The following is a 20295-nucleotide window of genomic DNA, read 5'->3' as shown; positions in this document are numbered from 1 at the left end:
TTAAAGCACTGGCATAGTTAACAATTACACGCTACTTAGCCAGATTACCAGACTAGAATTAAGTTGACGGCCTACAGTACTAGAACCAGCCGGATATCGGGCTTGGTTCGAGTTTGGGGCAAATTGTAAGAGTGCTTTAAACTAGAGAGGTTATTAATATGTGATTGAAGGTTGTCGTGTTTCTTACCAGTCCTTCTGGATGGCACTCCATCCGCTGTATTCGGGAGGAAGTCGGGTTTCGTTCGAGGATTGGGCGAATTTGCGAGTGATATCGTATCTCTGCGACTGGGCACGTCTCCTTCCAATCATACAATGCGTTATACTGCCCACTCCAGAATACCGCAACCAGTCGGAAACCTGGTTTAGTAGGTACTCGGAGCCAGTTTTGCGAATGCTTTAAACACGTCACCGATTTTATACGGTTAGAAACCTATAAGTGGAGGGTGATTGGAATGTCCATTACCACATTAAGGCAAACTTTACAAGAGTAAAAACAAAGTGAACGAAAAAAAGAAATCTCGCCAAATAATTTTAGACATTTAAAGGGAACTGTTTTAAAGATAAACATGATTTACTATGTTTTTGTCCATTCAACCAAATTAAAGCAACCGATTGGTCTAAATGAATTATGATACTTTAACCAGTTACGATTTAAATATTTAGAACAATTGGGGTAAGTTGTGTTTCCTTTGGTGTTGAAGGAATTCTAATGTTTGTTCTTCTTTATTATTTATAAGTAAATGTTGGGGAATGTGTGGGGTAAAATCATTCTTGTGACTTTAAACAGGTTTATGGTTCAGTTTTAGACTGCTGGAATTGTCTCTGCTTCTTTGATTAGGATGTCCATGTTCCCGTAAATATGGCTTTTGATGCATGTGTACGTTGTGTGTCTCTTGGTAAGTATGTTAGGCCTGCTTCTGAGCTTGTACCTGTAGTTTTTCAGTAAACTATAAAATGGATGTTGCATTTGCTACGTTACGCTAAGATTATGGACACATTACAAAAATGAACTATCACGTCCACATATACAGAGTCCTCGGAAAAATAGAACTGTATACAGTTGCGAATATGCAAAATTGTAAGGACTTTTTAGACACCTCAGGGTCCAAATATTATTATCAAAATGGTGATGTTTTACGTATGTCGATTAAATATGCAATAACGGGGTGTTATGTACGCACTTTAATTAAGACAACACACTTTACCTTGTTGTGACTTTCAGGCAAAAGGTTGAACGAAAACATCCTATAAATTGAGCATAATGAAATAGACTACGTCTTCGATACAGAATGTATGCTTAACGTTAAGGTAACGCGAATATAACTTTATAATCCTACACATTATTATTTATTTCGTTATATACGGAACTGTACACACACTGCTTGCTAAAGGGGTTATTGCACCCGTTATTATGACCGTGGCATTAGAAAATACCTAAATACCAATGCAAATACATATATGATTGTTACAGAAGAAGCAGAGCGTGCTCAAGAATACTGGCGATATAAAACATGACGCTGACAATATATATCACACAGATGCATAGTTAACGCATCATTTTCAGTACTTACATTTTGGGAATAAATGCTTACAAAGAGAGTATAATGAATTTTTACAAAGATTCCTCCAAACTCAATAGTTTATGCATTATTATTTTGTTTTGTTTTAAATTGGTTGCATATACACTAACTGAATTATTCAAAGAATTATCTCAGGGCAAAGTTTCTCCCCAAAAGTACACGTGTACACATGACCGTAAGACATGTTGTCATGCGTTATGTCTCAGGTAAAATGTTTCGAGGGAACACTTCTTTGGTAAGAGCTTTCAAGATATATAGAACCAATAAAAACAATATTGTATAGAATGTTAGTGAATGTAATTTCATTAAAATGAATTACTGTTCATATAATTAAAATAAGAAGAGGCAAGCTGCCTGTTAACATAATGTGCCTCTGAATTAATTGAATTCTTGGTACCGGTAAATCATGGTAAATATATCAAGACTTAGCAAACAAATAATGTTGACGACAAAAATATTTCAGACTTTTTGACAAAAAATTATATCCGCGAAATGACTATAATATTATTAGGAAGACCTGTACAGTATAATTTCCCTGTTTCTAAATCTTGCTTGTTTAAAACAGATTAAAACACACAATACATGGTATGTTGGGTATGTTAAACAAACTGGGAAAATAAAATCAATGTTTTCGGTACTTCTGTTTGGATACAATCGGTTTCGAATCATATGTGTATAAACATGTTTAAATTATAGTTAATATTAGCAAAGTCTGCCAATGAGTTTGTATCTATAATTGGAATCCAAGCACAAGAGACGAGGTTAGGTAAATGCATGTCATATATAAATGCTAATAACTCTTTATTATATCGTAATTAAAAAAATACAAACTTAAACTTATTTGTAATTGATATTGACGAGGCCAAATATATTCTCGATTTAAAAAAAAAACAACATGATTAAACCAACTGCTTACTAGCCTAACATTTATGAAAAGCTGATATTTATTTACGTACTGCATTTAATCATCTTCCCATGGTGTTAGGCCTCTAGCTCCTAATAAGTTTACGTAATAAACACAAGTGTTACGTTTAATAAAATAAAAAAGCAATGTGATTAGAGTATTTTCGCGATGCAAAATTCATGTCCTAGATAAATAAATATAATATATCATGCAATTATTATCATATCTTATATTTGTTTCAATTTATAACTGTCTGAATGCTAGAAGGCATAACTGCATGGTCAACACAATTAAAACATTAACAATGACTAAACGGTCCGAGTGAAAAAAGAGGAGAAAAGAAACAGAAGAGGCGGGTAATTGTGGCATCTGTCACAGAGTGTTAATGGTGCATGCGATTTTATCAAAGGAGATACTTAACAGGGAGAGCCTGACGAAGAAACAAATGTGAAAGCTTTTTGGGATTTTTTTTCCAGACGATTTGTTTCGTGGTTTCGATTCCTCACGTTTCTGTTACCCATCGTTAATCATGGAGTACTCTATGTTTGGTGTTCTCATTTCCCGAAAATATATCCTGGAATGGCTCAACGGAAAGATGTGTTGGCGATATTGTGAACTTTAAATATATTATATTTTGAAAAGTTGGCTTTAATAACAAAGTTAACTTTAAAGGAAAGCTATCTATTCTAATCAGTGAGGTGTTTGGTGTTATATTGTTCAAATGCAGCAGTGAAGTGTCAAGTAATAGGTACTTCACAATGTAAATGATTTCATTGGGTATTTTGAAAGACGTTTGATACACAAAGCACGTTTTCATCAATAACTTGAACAGGAAAACTATTGTTAAAATAACGTTAACAATACAATTGACACTGAAATATTGGAAATGTGTCGTATTTATCGTTCACAAAGTACTACAACATTTTACCTGCAGTGTACTGCATGCAAACTACACTAATGACCAAAAGCCTTATCCTGTCTACAAACACTACAATATCTGTTTTTTCAATATCACACACTCATAAATTTGGTATCGATGGAAAGAGGACATGAACATGCATTCAATGAAAAATTAATTCGGAATTTGAGTCAGTACTGCCGGTACATTAATGTGTTGAAAATAGGCATTGAGGATTTGCAAGGCACAACTGATTGCGTTGAGTGTGTCCTAAATTAAACGGCGTTTTATGGTGTGAATGAAACCCATTAACCCAAATGAGTTCAGTGCACTTTTTACGCATTGACGCAAGATGTCTGTGCAGGAATCTAGCCGGAAGTTGGCCCCATTCCTGAGCAATGGCGTCACGTAATTGATGGACGTTGTACACGTTCCGTGCCCTAATCTTCCGTTTCATGTAGTCCCAATCGTGTTCGTTTGGGTTCATATCCAGCCCACAACAGCGGTCATTTTCAATGACACAGGCCCCGTAAACCTCTCATCAGAGCGTCGATAGACATGTTGACGTCAGTCGCTTGAATCAACGTTAAGTTTTCACTCATCCGTAAATAGATTGGGAGTTTATCTTGCAACGTAACCCGACTGTCTTGCCCGACGTCGCTGTACCGTTCTGGCACTTATGCGAGGTCGTTTCGAGCAGGTTGATTTCGTTCCGTGTCATTTGGAGCGGCAAAACGATTACGTAAGTATGTAAGCTGAATATGTCTATCCTGACGTAACGTCGTTTCACGCGACAGTCGAGAACGTTGGAGATCTGCCACGCTGCCTAACGTTGCGAATTATGTACGTAATCGACGAATGATTTTTTCATTAACCCCGAAATGACGGGCTACATGTGCGGCAGTTGCACCAGCTTAAAGTCGGCCTATAGCGCGCACGCTGCTCATTTGAAAGCCTCAAGGATGAGTTAATGGATACCTTTCATGGGATTGCGATTGGGGTCCCTAGGGTCAAGGTCAATGTCACTGTTACTAAAAATAGAAAAACGGTTTAAACTGAATAACTTTAGTTAGGGATGACCTTCATGGGATTGCGTTTGGGGTCCCTAGGGTCAAGGACAAGGTCACTGCTACTAGAATAGAAAAACGGTTGAAACTTAACAACTTTAGTTAGGGATGACATATCTTGACTAAACTTGGTCTATAGGAAGAGTTTATGGAGACCTTTCATGGGATTGCGTATAGGGTCCCTAGGTTAGGGTCAAGGTCCCTGTTACTAAAAATAGAAAAAACGGTTGAAACTGAACAACTTTAGTTAGGGATGACATATCTTGACCAAATTTGGTCAATAGGAAGTGTTTATGGAGAACTTTCATGGGATTGCGTTTAGGGTCCCTAGAGTCAAGGTCAAGGTCACTGTTACTAAAAATAGAAAAACGGTTGAAACTTAATAACTTCAGTAAGGGTTGACATATCTTGACCAAATTTGGTCAATAGGATGAGTTTATGGAGACCTTTCTTGGGATTGCGATTGGGGTCCCTAGGTTCAAGGTCAAGATGACTGTTACTAAAAAGAGAAAAACTGTTGAAACTGAATAACTTTATTAAGGGTTGACATATCTAGACCGAACTTGGTCTATAGAAAGAGTTTATGGGTACCTTTCATGAGATTGGGGTCCCTAGGTTCACGGTCAAGGTCACTGTTACTTAAAATAGAAAAAAAAGTTGAAACTAAATCATTTTAGTTCGGGATGGCATATCTTGACTAAACTTGGTGTACATGAAGAGTTTATAAATACCTTTCATGGGATTGCGTTTGGGGTCCCTAGGTTCAAGGTCAAGGTCACTGTTACTTGAAATAGAAAAACGGTTGAAACTAGACCATTTTAGTTTAGGATGACATATCTTGACTAAACTTGGTGTACAGGAAGAGTTTATAGATACCTTTCATGGGATTGCATTTGGTGTCCCTAGGGTCAAGGACAAGGTCACTGTTACTAAAAATAGAAAAACAATTGAAACTGAATAACTTCAGTTAGGGTTGATATTTCTTGACCAAACTTGGTCTATAAGAAGAGTTTATGGATACCTTTCAGTGGATTGCATTTGGGGTCCCTAGGGTCAAGGTCAATGTTACCAAAATAGAAAAATGGTTCAAATTGAATATCTTTAGGTAGGGATGATATTTCTCGACCAAACTTGGTCTATAGTAAGAGTTTATGGGTACTTTCAAAGGATTGCGTTTTGTGGTCCCTAGATTCAAGGTCAAGGTCACTGTTACTAAAAATAGAAAAAACAGTTAAAACTGAATAATTTTAGTCAGGGTCTACATATCTTGACCAAACCACGTATAAAGGAATAGTTTATGGATACCTCTCATGGGATTGCGTTTTGGGACCCTGGATTCAAGGTCAAAGTCACTTTTACTAAAAATAGAAAAATGGTTGAAACTGAAAAACCTAAGTTAGGGTTGACATATCCTGACACAATTCGGTATAAAGGAACAGTTTATGGATACCTTTCAATGGATTGCATTTGGGGTCCCTAGGTTCAAGGTCACTGTTACTAAAATTAGAAAAACCAACATAGGCTGAAGTTCTTCTGTCAATCATTAAAAACCTGGTTTTCTCGCATTGCGGCGTTTCTTGTTTTTAAACAGACTAGAAAAGTCTTGCAATTTGCATACGTAATGTAAAGATAACCATGATTTCCGAAAATAAAACAATCCTTGTAGTTTGAACTCCTTACCTTAAGGGTGGAATACCTTTTAATGCACCAAACTGGTTTACAACTGATACTTTGATTGAGAAGCAACTTGCTATTTGGGAGTTGTCTGTATTTGCATGGCTGCATGGAAATACAAGGTATGTATAGATAATAAAAAAAAAAACATACTCTTATTATTTATAACACAGCGCCTACTTTGAGGCTGGGTGGCACCATTGAATAAATCAGTTTCTATCTTTTAAGGTTACATTAAAAAAAAAAACATTTGCATCTGCATTGTAACCAATGTTTGATGTCCCTTTTGATAGTGCCACGGGTAACATTTTAACCTTTTAACTAGTCGTTTATGTCACAGTCACTGTTACTAAAATAGAAAGATGGTTAGTACTAACTAAATTTAGACCCTTCATGGAATTGCGATTGAGGCCAATAGGGTCAAGGTCAATGTCACTGAAATATATATTTAATATATAACTGTTTAATACTTAATAACGTAAGTTATGGTTGAAATTTTTTTACCAAACTTGGCATGAAGGAAGTGTTTATTGAGGACTTCCATTGATTTGCTTTTCGGGTCTTGGGTCAAGGTCAAGATCACTATTACTGAAAATTGAAAAAAAAATAACAGTTGAAACTGATTATTACAACGAAGGCTGTAGTTCTTCGGTCAATCATTGAAACCCTGGTTTCATCGCATTGCTGCCTTTCTTATTTACTTTTTAATTTGACTTTTTAATGCTTTTGACAGACACATATTACATCATTTCTAAGACAAAGCGGCGTACATTCACTCGTGCTGTTCTACATGTTGCGAATTAATAATGTACTCATTTTACAAGCAAATACTACATGCTATTTGCTTTGATGCGCTCAAGTCTCCAGCTTAAACTTGGATCAACACGTTAAATAACCAAAACTATTTTTTTTTGAGACCTGAAAATGCTCTTAATAGGTTGCATTGGGTCTTCTTGATAAGTTAACATACTGCATAATGAATGAGTTCTTAGTTAAAACTGCACTCTCATAGATTCAACGTTTTGACAACTCCTTTTTGTCTTGGAACAAGCCAATTTATGTAAAATGACCTGAAACCAGTGATAAAAGACTACTGACAAAAATTCAGATCGCAGAGTTTCATAGTTTAGTCTATAAAATGATATCCTATGCATTTTCTTAAAACATTGGTAAAGCTTTCAGCCATAAAACATCAACTTTCGAACGAAAACATGAAAATCTGCGAACTGATCTTTTGTCAGCAGCGTTATATCACAAGTTTGTAGATATTTACGCAAACATTCAAATATTTACGCAAAAATTCAAAAATGTTGCCAAAACGGTTAATCTGTGAGTGCAGCTTTAAAGAGAAAAATATACAATTTATATAGTTACATGTAGGTATCAAGTTCAAAACCAAAACAAGTTATTAATTTTATTACACGATAACTATTTTATACACAATAAACTTTCATATATACTGATAACTCGCCTTTCGTTATAAACCCAATGTAGAAAAGTTTGAATAAACTAAAATTCCAACGTGTCATCTCAGATTATATTATATGTTCGTTAAAACATAAACTCTACATTTACGTAGTGATCAGTGTTACTTATTTTGTGTGAAGGTATGAAGTATTAGTGTAAACAAATTGTAAATATGCCATGTTCCGTCTGTCACTCGTGACTTCGAAGTTTAATACTTACACAGTTATTTAACCATCAACGTCAACTGTACACTATTTTAATGGTATTTTTTTCATTTGCGTTTTTCTCTGTAAAGCTGCGGAGTCTTTGTTAGGACAACTTGTTAATATTCAATGTAATTCGTTTTGTATGTCACCCATGATTTTGAAATCTAGTTCAGACACGTTCATTTGACCAATAACGGGACCCTCTTCCATCTCGTCCTCGTTCAAAATCGACACCTTATTTAAAATACACTGATTGCATTGATGTATGTTCCCAACAACGGTTTCTATTGTAACCTCGTCATTAGGGGAAACATAACAGGTATTTAAATAGAAATGCACTCCTGCTTGTTTTGCCTTATAGTTGTTTATTAAGCTCATCAAACAGTCTGCTGATATAATTATGCAGATGAATTCCAATGTCCTGACACTCATTGGTATGTGTAGATCCATGATAGGGGAATCAGAAAATAAGAAGTTTATCTCTTTAACGTTCTCTAACGATGACAGCGTTTCGTTAAGACATGTTATTATAGTATCGTTAAGACTCATTATTGTTAACTCTTTCAAGCATTCTGAATGCTGTAGAGATTGCAGTGCATCCTTTATGACTGTTTGATCAGTAAAACCTCCAAGGCAACATTCTTCTAGTTTACTATAGTCGATACTTGTATTTATATCGGTTGTGTCAACGTTTACTAGCTCCAATCTTTGCAACTGTTCACAGTCTAAAAGACTTAAATCATCTTCAAGTTTGACATCGAAAAGAACAAGGTATTGTAGTAATCCTGAATTAAACGGGCTCTTACACTTGATGCTGGCTACAGGCGAATGAAATGGATTTTCTGCGTTAATTACACACTTTGTTAACCTATTTGGTGATATAGTCAATTTGACTGGATCTCCTTTACTTGGAAGTGATAACTCCAGACATGACAAACTGCTGCATCCAGTAAGATCTAGATATCCATCGAAAGTTAAGTTGCTAAGGACAAGTGTATGCAAATTCACACAAGAGTTTATGGTTTCAGGCACAATTGGACACGGTATAACATAATCCATGTAACAAGTATTTTTAATACTTATAAAAATCAATTTGGTTTTACAATTTTCCACGATTGCTTGAACATTGACGAACAGATCGATATTTTCGATTTCATTCAGTTCAAAAACCAAAAGCGATATATCTCCACAATCTTCGGACAATATACTGCAACTGTCATTGTATTTTCTATCTAGAAGTAAGCTGCGTATTTTTATACCAGTTTCACATGAAATATTGTTTGCTTCCATTTCTTCAATGATACTTAAACTGTTTTCATGGAAAAGTATTACAGCTGAATGTTCAATCTCTGATATTTGACAAAGCATTGCTGTTTGCGAATCACAATATATTTCAAAGATATCTTTTGCACATGTTCCATGCATACCACACAGAAACAGCATCATGTCGAACGACAGTGTTTGGCCTGAAGACTTTATTGTCTCCATTAAACGTTTATGTTCCTCACTGTTATGGGGCATTAACGCAATGTAGACACAAGCTAACATTTCTTGGTACGTTTTGTGGAGAAAACTGTACTCATATCGTGGATTTACAGAAGAGTGTAATTGTGTTTTCGTAAGAAGTCCTGTAAGTAGTCCAAGCTCCTCTGTTTTGCTAGTACTTTGCGACAGATGTTCTTCTATTTGGGCCTCCAATGTCTTAACATTAAAAAGCGATTCAAACGCCATTTTGCCGAGGTTTCGTATGTAGTCTTGGTATCTCACACAATGACGTCGAGTCTGTAAGCATTTTATTGTATCAGGTTGTTGATGATCTTCAGCAACATATTGTTGTAAATGATGATTTCTTTTTAAGGCGTTGACTAACATCATTTCCAGCACATCGCAATAAATGTGGCATTTTGTATTGCCGAGAGAGTGGCCTTCGTACCACAAAGAGAGCAACTGTAATGCAACAAGTGTACTGCCAAATAAATAATGTAGACCCTTTTGGTCAATCATTTCAAAGAATTCATCAATTGTTCTTGAATTCTCCGAATCACCGACTAGAAGAGTAAAGGCTTGTTTAACAAGTAATCGTATGTTTGTTTTATTCAGTTCGTCTATTTCAACACATATATTTGACTTCTTAGAATGCAGTTTCTGCAGCCCGAGCCTCCAATGTCTCGATGTAATCATAACGGTGCATTTGTCCCTACTTCTGGCATGTGGTGACTCTTTATCCTCCTCAAAGCAGAGATTATTCTTCTCATCCGGATGGTTCCATTCATCCAAGCCGTCAAAAATCATCAAACATCGTTCCTTATCAAGAATTTCTTGAAGAAACTTCATATCATAATCCTCAGATTTTGATAATCTTTTTATAACCTGATGTAACATAATGTCGTCCATTTCACACAGTTTAGATTTCGATTGAATAAGACGCGCATAGAAAACATATTGCACGTTTTTAAGTTCTTCGCATGCATTCAAATACATTCCCGCTCCTCTTGACTTCAGGCTTTCTATTTCAGCTGTATCATTTGTTTGCAAAGCGCACCATAGACGCACAATGAGTTTACAAAAGGTTGACTTCCCTACCCCAGCTTTAGCGGTGATGTAAATGTGTTTTGCCTGCTCTCCCATATTAAGAAACACTTCGTCAAACTCCTTTATCTCGGATCGAACTATTTTACTGTTAACACCAATACCCGAATCAGAATGACCTTTGGTTACTGTTGACTTGCTCAGTTGAGGAGGCCTGTACATTTCAACCAAGTTTGTTGTATGCATGTCAAACAACGGTCCAAAGTCGAGAGCAGAACAGCTTTCCAAATAATATTTTTGCAGGTCTTGTTTTAAAGCTAAAACAGAATAAACAAGATGAGTAATACATACCATTATATCATTTTTTTTTACATTATGGTTAAAAATATTGCTTGAAATATAGTTATTGCATATTTAAAGAACATGCATACGAATACCTGCAGATTTTGAACTGTAACGTTCATGGTTGTTCTCGTTTCTAGCCCTTGTGATCCTTTTAACTGCTTCATCGGCTAAGGCTTGGATCTGCTGCTCTAGTCCTTTGAGCTCATTCATTTTATCTTGGAGATTCTTTCCTGTCTCGAGCATTTCACTTGTTGTTGATATAGCATTGTTTATAACATTTGCCAGATCGTCTGTTGACACACTCAACTGGTCATTTTCCAACTGAAAACAGGATAACAACAAAATGATCCTGTCGCGAAAACCATATAGTCTGAGGGTGCTATATTAATTACTTATTGTTGAAAACATACGAGAACCCTAAACTAGAAATAGATACTTATGAGTGCTAACTGCCTATCATACAATTATTTTATACATGACACTTTTGCGAATAAGTCCCAGTTTGAAAAAGGTGTACATTAAATAAAACAATGAAAACTACAGGAACAAGCCCAGAAGCCTTAAATGTTACCAACATTCTGTTTTAAGGCACACTGAATAAGGTCTTACAAACAACAACCAAGGATCACCACGCTACTGAACTACAAATATTTCAAAGATATATCAGTAAATGTCGGGGTAACCGCCTTGGTATGGTTTAGTAAAAACTAATTATGAACTCATTATGGTTTTAACCGGTTTGCGGACGATCAATGCACACTTCCCAAACAGTTATCAATAAGCGCAAAATAAAAGATATACGCCTAATCTGATTCTTAAATACAACGATGTTTAAACAAAATCAAATTATTTACAATCAAAACATTGTTCATTGTTTGCATTTCATGGTAAGCAGTCGTGAATACATAAATAGGTCACATATTAAAGCGCATTCACTAAGTTTATAGCAAAATTACCAGTATCAGTTTTGCTAGTGCATCCTTTGCTGATGTGTTTGACGCCAAAGACATGCTGTCTTGCAGAAGTGTTTTCAACGCATCCATACAGTTTGATAAATCACCATCAGTTACCATTGGACGTGGTGAATGACGAAGTCTTTTCCCGACATCTCGCACCTGGTAAATAAATAAAACTATCTTACCCTGATCTACATACTTAAACGAAGGTCATTGTGATAGATTCACTACGAGATATTTACTAGTACTGTGGGATATAAACATATTTTTATCACAAGCTTTATTAAATGATCAATTTTTTTTTCGTCTGTGTTACTACGCATTTACCTTCGTGCAGATATTGTGTAGTAGAGAGAGATCGTCTGTGAAGTAACTGTCAAAGAATTTGCAATTAATGATGAGATTAATGATGCCATTTATATCTGTATCATCTGCTGTTTTGAAGTTCAAGTAACCATCTGGTGGAAGAAAGCACTTTGCAACTTCCCACGGGTTTGAGTACCAGTCACTTGCATTGGTGTTTTTCCAAGACGGTCCGTTAAATCTGTGATTCCCTTCGATACCCAACATAAACTCATTACAAATATTTGCAGGACATTTTCTGAACTTTGCAGTCTGATGAAATTTGCATGGAAGAAATCTTAAACGTCCACAAACACCTTTAGTTCTACATTTCAGGACATTTGGTGTTGTACAGGCGTTGCATGTTACCCCAGGTGGTAAACCGTTGATTCGTTCAACATTCGCACAAATATCTTTGTGCAAAAGTGTAACGATTGTCGTAACAAAAGGTATTATTCCTGTTCTGGTAATGTCCACAGCAACTGAAGCCTTTAACCAATTCTGGTTTTTCTTTTCTTGAAACAGGTTTTTGTAGCTCGCCATTTTATGTATTTAAATGCATCTGAAAAAAATAAATAAATGAATACTTACTAGCGTTACGCATGTTTGTGTGTTTCGACACGTTTTCTGTAACTTGCATTAAGATGTGTATAGATTTGATGTATTTTTTTACGAGATAACGTGTATTTTAAAAGTATATCTTATGTTTAAATTTGAATGTAATTTCTGTATTATATCGCTTTTCTGCCATGTATCTATCGACATTTCGCCCCATCCGAAACCTGTATGGCACGCACATGCAGGGTTTGCAGACACAACTGTAAATTTCTTCGTCTGGAGCAAAGGAATTTTACCTGGAGTAGGAGGTGGTCCAGGTTGAAAATGAATCCGGTCAATTATATTCCACGGCGGTCTCACCAGACTTGTCGAACATCTGTCTGTCAAGCATTATCGATAGTCTTTTATATGCATGTCGCCCCCACTGAAGCAAATTGACCATTAAAACATATTTTAATTATGAAAGTCTTTTTAATATTTTGTCATAAAGAGGGGTGAGATGGAAAGTTTTCGTAAACTAAATGTTGACATGTCTTGATGTTTCATCGTCTGCAGCATTCGGAACTCCTCAGCCATTTTATCGAAAACAACCTCGGATGTATGCCGGTGTATCAGTTGAAGTAGTTCGGATTTTTTTTTAAAATTATATCATGAATTAAATGTAGTGTTTTAGAGTTGTATTTATTGATCTAAGTTTGAATTGATTGTCAGTGAGGTGTATTAGGCCTAAAAATAATTGTCTGTTTCCTGTAACATGCTGAAAAAATATGGGTCGGTAGGTAGGGATTTCTTTTTATTTTATTTTTTTATTCTTGTATTTAAATGTCAGAATGATCCAATATTTATGTTTAGTGCAGGTGACTTATTTTAAAAAGAAACCAGTGTGATATATAAATATATATTCAAAATTTCTGCATTAAATAAGCTAAAACTGCTAGCTTGACAGCCATTGTACATGTATTTCATTTGTAGAATGCATCCTTTTAAAGGGCAAGACCTGGGTTCGAATCCCAGCGGTGGCAACATTATGTGCAATTTTGAGCATTGCCAGTATGTTCACCAGGGAAGCAGTTTATATTTACACTTTAAATATAACCCAGTTAAAAAGAGAATTAAATAACTTTTAGACAATTTATTTTTGCATCAAAACATTACATAATATAACAGTGTAAGACAAATAAATGTACATAGCAACTATTATAAAATAAACAGTTTGCTAGACATGGTAAGAATCATAACTAGACTATAACATCTGACTAGCAAAAAACCGCTGTTACATGGCAAGAAACTCCAAAAAAACATATATAATCAATACTTAGAACAATAATTGACTAGAATCAATGACTAATATTTATGCATAAACCATTTAACTCTTTGAGCGCTGTCAGAATTTAACAGGTCTTTGGGACAAGTGTAGACCCATGGTCAACTGGTTGAAAACTTAAACCTTACCTACTGACTCGGGTAATGATAAAATGATAGATTGGACTAGAATAGGTTCATATAGACTAGAATAAGTATACAAAAAGCTAAGTCTAATTATCTAATAGACTGACTGATCAAAAATTAATAGCATTTCTTTTATAAACAGTAAAAAAGCAAAACTAGTACACATACAGTATCTACAATGAACAAGTTTTTAAACTTTGTATTTTTGGAAGAAGTGTACTATTTACTTATCCTTAGGCTTATCAAGTCCATTCTTGTATGGCCGCTGACATATTGGTTTCCTTCCTGCAGCCACACACTCGGGGCATATAGGTAAAACAGTTTTGAAGTGTTTCTTTAATTCAGCACTGATTTCTGCTTGTGGGGTGGCACAGAAGGAACACAAGTCTTTCCTGCCAACTTCAGAACTGTAAAATGCCAGTTCGATTGGGTCCTTACATGAAAGCTGTGTTCTCACATGGACGACTCCGTGAAGTTTGTTTGCTGGTGTGGTGATGTATGATCCACAAGTGTAGTCAAATTCAGAGAGCTGTAGCGAAACCTGAACCAATTGCCTTTCAGTGAGTTTATGCTTAGTATAAATGACACGAGGTTTGCGGCACTCACAACACTCGGTGATGAAACGTGCATTCGGTCTAATGAAGATACTAGCATCATGTGTTGGTTCATCAGCATTTCTTTGCACGGAAAATGGAGCACTCCTCAAGTTGCCCTTAGGTTTTTGTGTGTTTTTCCTTTCCGTACTTTCAACCTTCTGATATGTCGGACGATCCTCCTCTGTTGTGTCTTGATTTATTACATCAGAGTATGATTTGTAATGTTCTCCATCAAGGATGGGATCGGGTAACCAAGTAAAGTTTTGGCGATCAACTGTGGGTGGAATACAACACCCTTCATCCTCACACCTTCTGATTTGGAATGTGTAGTGACGCTGTCTGCAATGCTTTTCAAGGTAAGATTGGTAAGACATGATCTTTTTTGTGTGGATTTTCTGCAGTTTAGTGAGATCCATTTCTGGAAAGAGTGCCCGCTGCAGTAAGCTGATATTCTCATCTGAGACAGGATCAAAAGGTCTAAAAGGAACATCTTTCAATTTTAGCCTCTGGAAATGCTCCTCTACATTTTTCTGCACTAGACCAATGGATGCTTCCCCTACTGGCTTCAGGTCTAGGTGTTTTTCAGTGCGTTCCCTAATCTGTGCCATACTGTTGCAGGACTTAAACTTGCCATCATCGTCTGCTCTTTCGAGCGCGCAGTTCTGTAGACCCAAGTTAAGGATACTCATGATCCGCTCGGCTGGGTTTACCCAACCATGTCCTGGTGCGCATCGTCCAAGAATCAACATGTCTAAGTTTATCTCTTTAAAGATGCAAATTGCAGCACATTTAACAAACTCCAAAGTGTTGCGTTGATCTGTGCCACCGTCTGAAAAACGCAAAAGTACTCTCGGTAACGGGTCACGCTTTGCACGGATGGTACACATAATGGCTGCATGCCGAAATGGCCCAGAGGTTTGGAAAACACTGTCATTTACCACCACATTGACCTGTCCACGCACAAATGACTTCTCATTATCAAGTGGAATTTCACAATCAAGGTATACTGAAGGACATAAACTAGATTTCGTCATATCGTGGTCCAGTGCTTCCAAACTTTCAAAAACTGGAGCTAACGTCTTCTTGCCACGAACACCGGTGGACACCAACACACCTGGATCGTCACAACACAGCATGATGGCATCTGACCAGTTCAATAGCTTTAGACTTGAAATATTTGAACTGCGCAGCACAGTAGTGTTGATCTAGATGCTGAACTCGTAGCTGTCGCTTCTGAATCTTATACTGGACAGGTATACGGCTTGTGAAATTCAATGCTGCATGGGTATATGGATTGCGCGGTGTGATTTGGAGACGTACTAGACTTTTAGAGGGTACCAGGGTGCCTTCTGGGCATTTTTCAGCAGCTTGGCTAATTAAATCACCGAGGGATATCCAATGGCTTAAATGTGCTACCCCATGCCGCCTTTCATCTGCTGCAGTTACGTTCTCCACTACCTCCTCTAGTTTTTCAAAGAAAACATCAAATTTGTCAGATGGTCGGCCAGTGTTTAGTTCTCGCAGATGAGGAACGAGACCTGTTTCACCCAATGAAATCAATTTAATTCGTTGTTGCATTTCTGGGTTCGAAGCAACAGATGCGTCAAGGGCCAATTCTTTGTACACAAAATCTAGAATTCCTGGCTGAATTTTAGCAATGAGACTAATTTTTTGTCTAAACTCCCTTTTCATTGCCCTCTGGTAATTTATTATGAATTTGAGCCATGACTCTGACAGGCTGAATATGGGCATCATAAGCAGACCTATTAGATGGAACTTTAGCTACAAACATAATAGTAGATACACCTTCTCCTGGACAATATCTATACAGGTCAACATCAACAGATTGACTGAGTTCGTCAAAGAACCTTTTCATTTGCATTCGGTTTTCAACGGGTGAAGCAAGATATACACTTTCATCAAACAGTATGGGATTCAGAAAATCACAGCTTTTGTCATCCTCATCAAACAACTTATATTTCTTATACACAAAAGGAGTTTTGGCCCGAAATTCTACAGAGATGTCATTTCCAACAGTTCTAGGAGGGTTTAGCTGATCGTGTCTGTGTGTTTGACTTTTTAGTTTGTTTTCTAAATATATTTTATAGTGAACAAGACACTTTGCCTGACACTCAACCTCTTCCTTGAACTGCTGCCAATGAACATCGCTTTGAAATATCGGTCTTGTAATAATATTCATTAAAGCATTTGCATGACTGTCACACTCTGCTTGCTGAAGTGGTTGACTTTTCATTTTTTTTTCCTTTTTAAATCATTAAAGCCTTGGAATTGCGCAATCAGTTCTGGCACTGGTATGGCATCTCTAGATGTTTTGGCTGCGTCATTTATGGTGAGATGGTGATTTGTCAGACACCAAAGGGCACTGGTGATCATCTGAAATAGACAAAACAAATACTATAGACATGAAAGACTGAGGAAATCTTAATAGTATAAACAAGAAGTGTCACTTTTGACAAATGCCCCCCCCCCCCCAAAGTGGTGCCTTAAATAGCATACTATTGAAGTGACCTTGCCCAAGACCCTGTAGGCACAGCCTGACTCTTCATCATGCCTAACATTTCTGTAAAGTTCCATTGATATCCAATTTATACTTTTTACTGCAGAAATTCGTACACACATTTTCTGCTATGCTTTTTGTACTCCGAAAAACAGTTCTTCTTTAAATGAGGGTTTACTGCACTTTAAACTATATTATAGTCGCATGATGCGTCTGACATGCAGTTGCTTCACTAGCAAAACACTGTTCTGTATTAGGTAAAAAATTAAAATACATTTCAAATGATCAAACTGTCTGAATTCATACCTGGTAGATTTCATTTTAATCTTGACCTTTTCACCATCCATGAGTATTTGAAAGGCATTAACAATAGCAGCTGCAGGGTGTTTTCCAGACTCATAGGACGAAGGAATTTTTCCAGGCTCCATTGCACAATGACATGCCACTGCCCGCATGTCGGCCACAGCATTTAGGTCTGCCAATGTCATCTCCTTGGAGACTTGGAACCCATCAGCTTCGATAGCAGTCTGAAAAGTTTGTATTGAAAATGCTATAGATCTTTAAAATAATAGCTTGAATTCATGAATTTAACACTGGCTACTGTGACACACATGTGATAAAATTGGTTTTAATGGATGCAAAGTGATCTGATCATCCTGAATGTTTTCAACCAGATGTTTTCTGTACTATATTCAGACTTCTGCAGTAGCTTTACATCTAAAATTTGGTATTAAAAGTGAAAGGAAGTCTACATTTATTAATAACTTAATAACGGACCGTATTTTCAGAAAACAGAAAAAAACAAAAGTACACGTCGTTTTCTGAAAATGAACTTAGAGAACGAATGATATTGTGAAAATAAAATAATGGCATAGACCTCCGTGTCTTAATACATGCATGAAAGATCGTTAATTGGATAATTTCGGTACAAGCTATAACCATTTTCATGTGATGAATCGGCAGTTTCACCGAAGTACTGTATCGAAACTTCGGAAATGTTGAACTTACCGAGCACCTTGCTGAATACTCGCACGGAACATCCTTGTTGTGCACTGCTAGATATACGCTGTGTATCGTCTGGGTGTGTTCTGTTGGCAATATGACTTTAGTGACGTTGTTATTATTGAGCTTTGGACAAGTTAATGTCACAGCCAATAAGCTCTTCGCCATTGCTAACTTGCCAAACCGGAACCATGCGATAAGTTTGGACACGACTAAATTATCGTTGTCATCACAGGCCAGAGATCACTAAAAAAAATGTTTTCTCGAATTTTGGGGCATAAAACAATTGCGGTCGGTGGTAAAATAATACGGTCGGTCGGGTTACAGGAACCAGACATTTCTTTAGGCCTTATTGGAAACAAACTTAAGATTCCCAAGAGTTAAGTAATAAAGTTTAACTGCTAAAGGAAATTACTACGCAATCTACTTGCAGCGGCCTTAGACGTACCACTTTTTGAGTATGTAAACCGTCCAAATACAGCCGAGGTTGTTTTCGATAAGAATGGCCGAGGCGTTCCGAATGCGTCTGCAGTGATAGCGAGATACATTAGCCTTTCACTTGATATTCATAGGTAAATTAAACTTGTGTCTCTGTTAATAGCCTAACCTTATAGATATCATGTTTTAATGTTACACCTGTGATAAAAGGCTGGATGGAAATGCTTTATCGGTCACCTTCATTAGGTGGCGCTGTCAATGTGGTTGTGGTTGAAAAGATACATTTAAAACCGGGTGACTAAATATGAAGGAAATTAAAGCACACCCATATCACTTGTTCAATCTTTCAAACAATTAGCATTTTATTTAGCACTTTTTACCTGGACTGTTATTTAATAGGTTTAGTTCAGTATGATTTTAAATTTAAAAAATAAGATGATGTGCCCATGTAATTTATCTGAAACATAACTATTTTAAGTAAAAAAGCTCGAATAGTTAAACTAGATTAATTGTATTTTAGAATTTCTGTATCTTTGACAATAGATTATGTAAATAAGATATTTTTGACTTTTTTCATTTTTAAATATCTCAAATGACCAGTGGGACAATTAACTAAGATAACTTCCTTATGATGTATGCCCAGGCCTAAATTTCTCGAATTTCAAAAAGGTTGGTTTAAGCACACACTTTTTATTTTAAAAAAGTGCTGTATTACTCGCTGTGTGACGTCAAGATTTACATAACTTGCATAACTACGCGTTATGGCGTCATTACACAACGCCGCAGATGGAATGCCCAAAATGCGATTTCTTAGTCGGATTATAAAAACTGTTTTTGGTTTATTTTAAAGCTGCACTCTCACAGATTGACCATTTTAACAACTTCTTTATTTTTTTGTCTTGGAAAGAGCAAATGTTTGCTTAAATACCTGTAAACAAACTATATAAGATTGCTGACAAAAAAATCAGATCGTTGATTTTCAAATTTCCGTTCGAAAATAAATGTTTTATGGCTTAAACCGTTACTAACGTTTTAAAAAAATGTATAAAATATCAATTTTTGAACTTATATATAAAAATCTGCGATCTAATCTTTTGTCAGCAGTTTTATATAACTGGTTTCCATGGATTTTCGCAAAAATTGGCTGGTCCCAAGACAAAAAATAATAAAGTTGTCAAAATGTTATATCTGTGAGAGTGCAGCTTTAAGGTTTACAAGGCGAACTTATCAATAAAGTGTGTCCGACCCACTGCAGCAAACCTCATTAGTGACAGGACAGAAAACACATGATAAATATTATTCTGAGAGTTTTAAAGGCAGTTACTTTTGATTATCATGACACATTTGTTTCCATTTGTAAAACAAAACTTCATTTAGTTATTCATTTGTTTTATTAAGAAATTTGGACACGATTATAAATTCCATATATATGTATATGTAAGTATATAATGATAGTTGCCAGATTGCCTTTAAATTTAAATGTATAAAAATATATAAAATAAACAAAAAGGAATGTATTTAACATGAAAAAAGATTTTTCAATTTGTCTAAATCAATTTACCTTATATGTCTCCTTACTTTAGTGGCATTAAAACATCGATATGAATAAATGCTTAAAGGGGCTGTACACCAGATTGGCACCAAAAAAGGTTTTTTTCTGTAATGAATCTCAGGACAATTATCTAATGGAATGTGTTACGCTTTGATATCATAATTGTAAAAAAAGGTACCAAAATTGAAAAAAAAAGTTTTTGTCGAAGACCGGG

At 36.1% G+C, this 20295-nt stretch overlaps 2 protein-coding genes across 2 annotated transcripts; both read right to left on the bottom strand.

Annotated features, from left to right (window-relative positions):
• Nucleotides 1-7596: 7596 nt before the first annotated feature.
• LOC128207728 (uncharacterized) lies at nucleotides 7597-12941 on the bottom strand. The gene is made up of 5 exons (XM_052910839.1): nucleotides 12823-12941; nucleotides 11954-12530; nucleotides 11627-11785; nucleotides 10763-10991; nucleotides 7597-10642 (listed from the first exon to the last, which is right to left on the bottom strand). Exons 2-5 carry the CDS (start codon nucleotides 12509-12511, stop codon nucleotides 7920-7922), a joined length of 3669 nt encoding a protein of 1222 aa, XP_052766799.1. The 5' UTR covers nucleotides 12512-12530; nucleotides 12823-12941; the 3' UTR covers nucleotides 7597-7919.
• Nucleotides 12942-16486: 3545 nt separating this feature from the next.
• Nucleotides 16487-18260, bottom strand: LOC128207475 (uncharacterized). Its single transcript, XM_052910419.1, has 3 exons — nucleotides 18098-18260; nucleotides 17396-17616; nucleotides 16487-16965 (listed from the first exon to the last, which is right to left on the bottom strand). Exons 1-3 carry the CDS (start codon nucleotides 18257-18259, stop codon nucleotides 16962-16964), a joined length of 387 nt encoding a protein of 128 aa, XP_052766379.1. The 5' UTR covers nucleotide 18260; the 3' UTR covers nucleotides 16487-16961.
• Between the last annotated feature and the right edge of the window lie 2035 nt (nucleotides 18261-20295).

Source organism: Mya arenaria, chromosome 11 (assembly GCF_026914265.1).
Source record: "Mya arenaria isolate MELC-2E11 chromosome 11, ASM2691426v1".
Lineage (NCBI taxonomy): Eukaryota > Metazoa > Mollusca > Bivalvia > Myida > Myidae > Mya > Mya arenaria.
This window is presented reverse-complemented; position numbering and strand designations above follow the sequence as displayed.

Coding starts and splice junctions, on each gene's coding strand:
- LOC128207728 (XM_052910839.1), bottom strand. CDS start 12,511: ATGGCGAGCTACAAAAACCTGTTTCAAGAAAAGAAAAACCAGAATTGG. Junction 10,992..11,626: donor CACTAGCAAAACTGATACTG/GTAATTTTGCTA, acceptor TCCTGTTTTCAG/TTGGAAAATGACCAGTTGAG. Junction 10,643..10,762: donor TTACAGTTCAAAATCTGCAG/GTATTCGTATGC, acceptor ATTCTGTTTTAG/CTTTAAAACAAGACCTGCAA.
- LOC128207475 (XM_052910419.1), bottom strand. CDS start 18,259: ATGGCGAAGAGCTTATTGGCTGTGACATTAACTTGTCCAAAGCTCAAT. Junction 17,617..18,097: donor AGTATTCAGCAAGGTGCTCG/GTAAGTTCAACA, acceptor CAAACTTTTCAG/ACTGCTATCGAAGCTGATGG.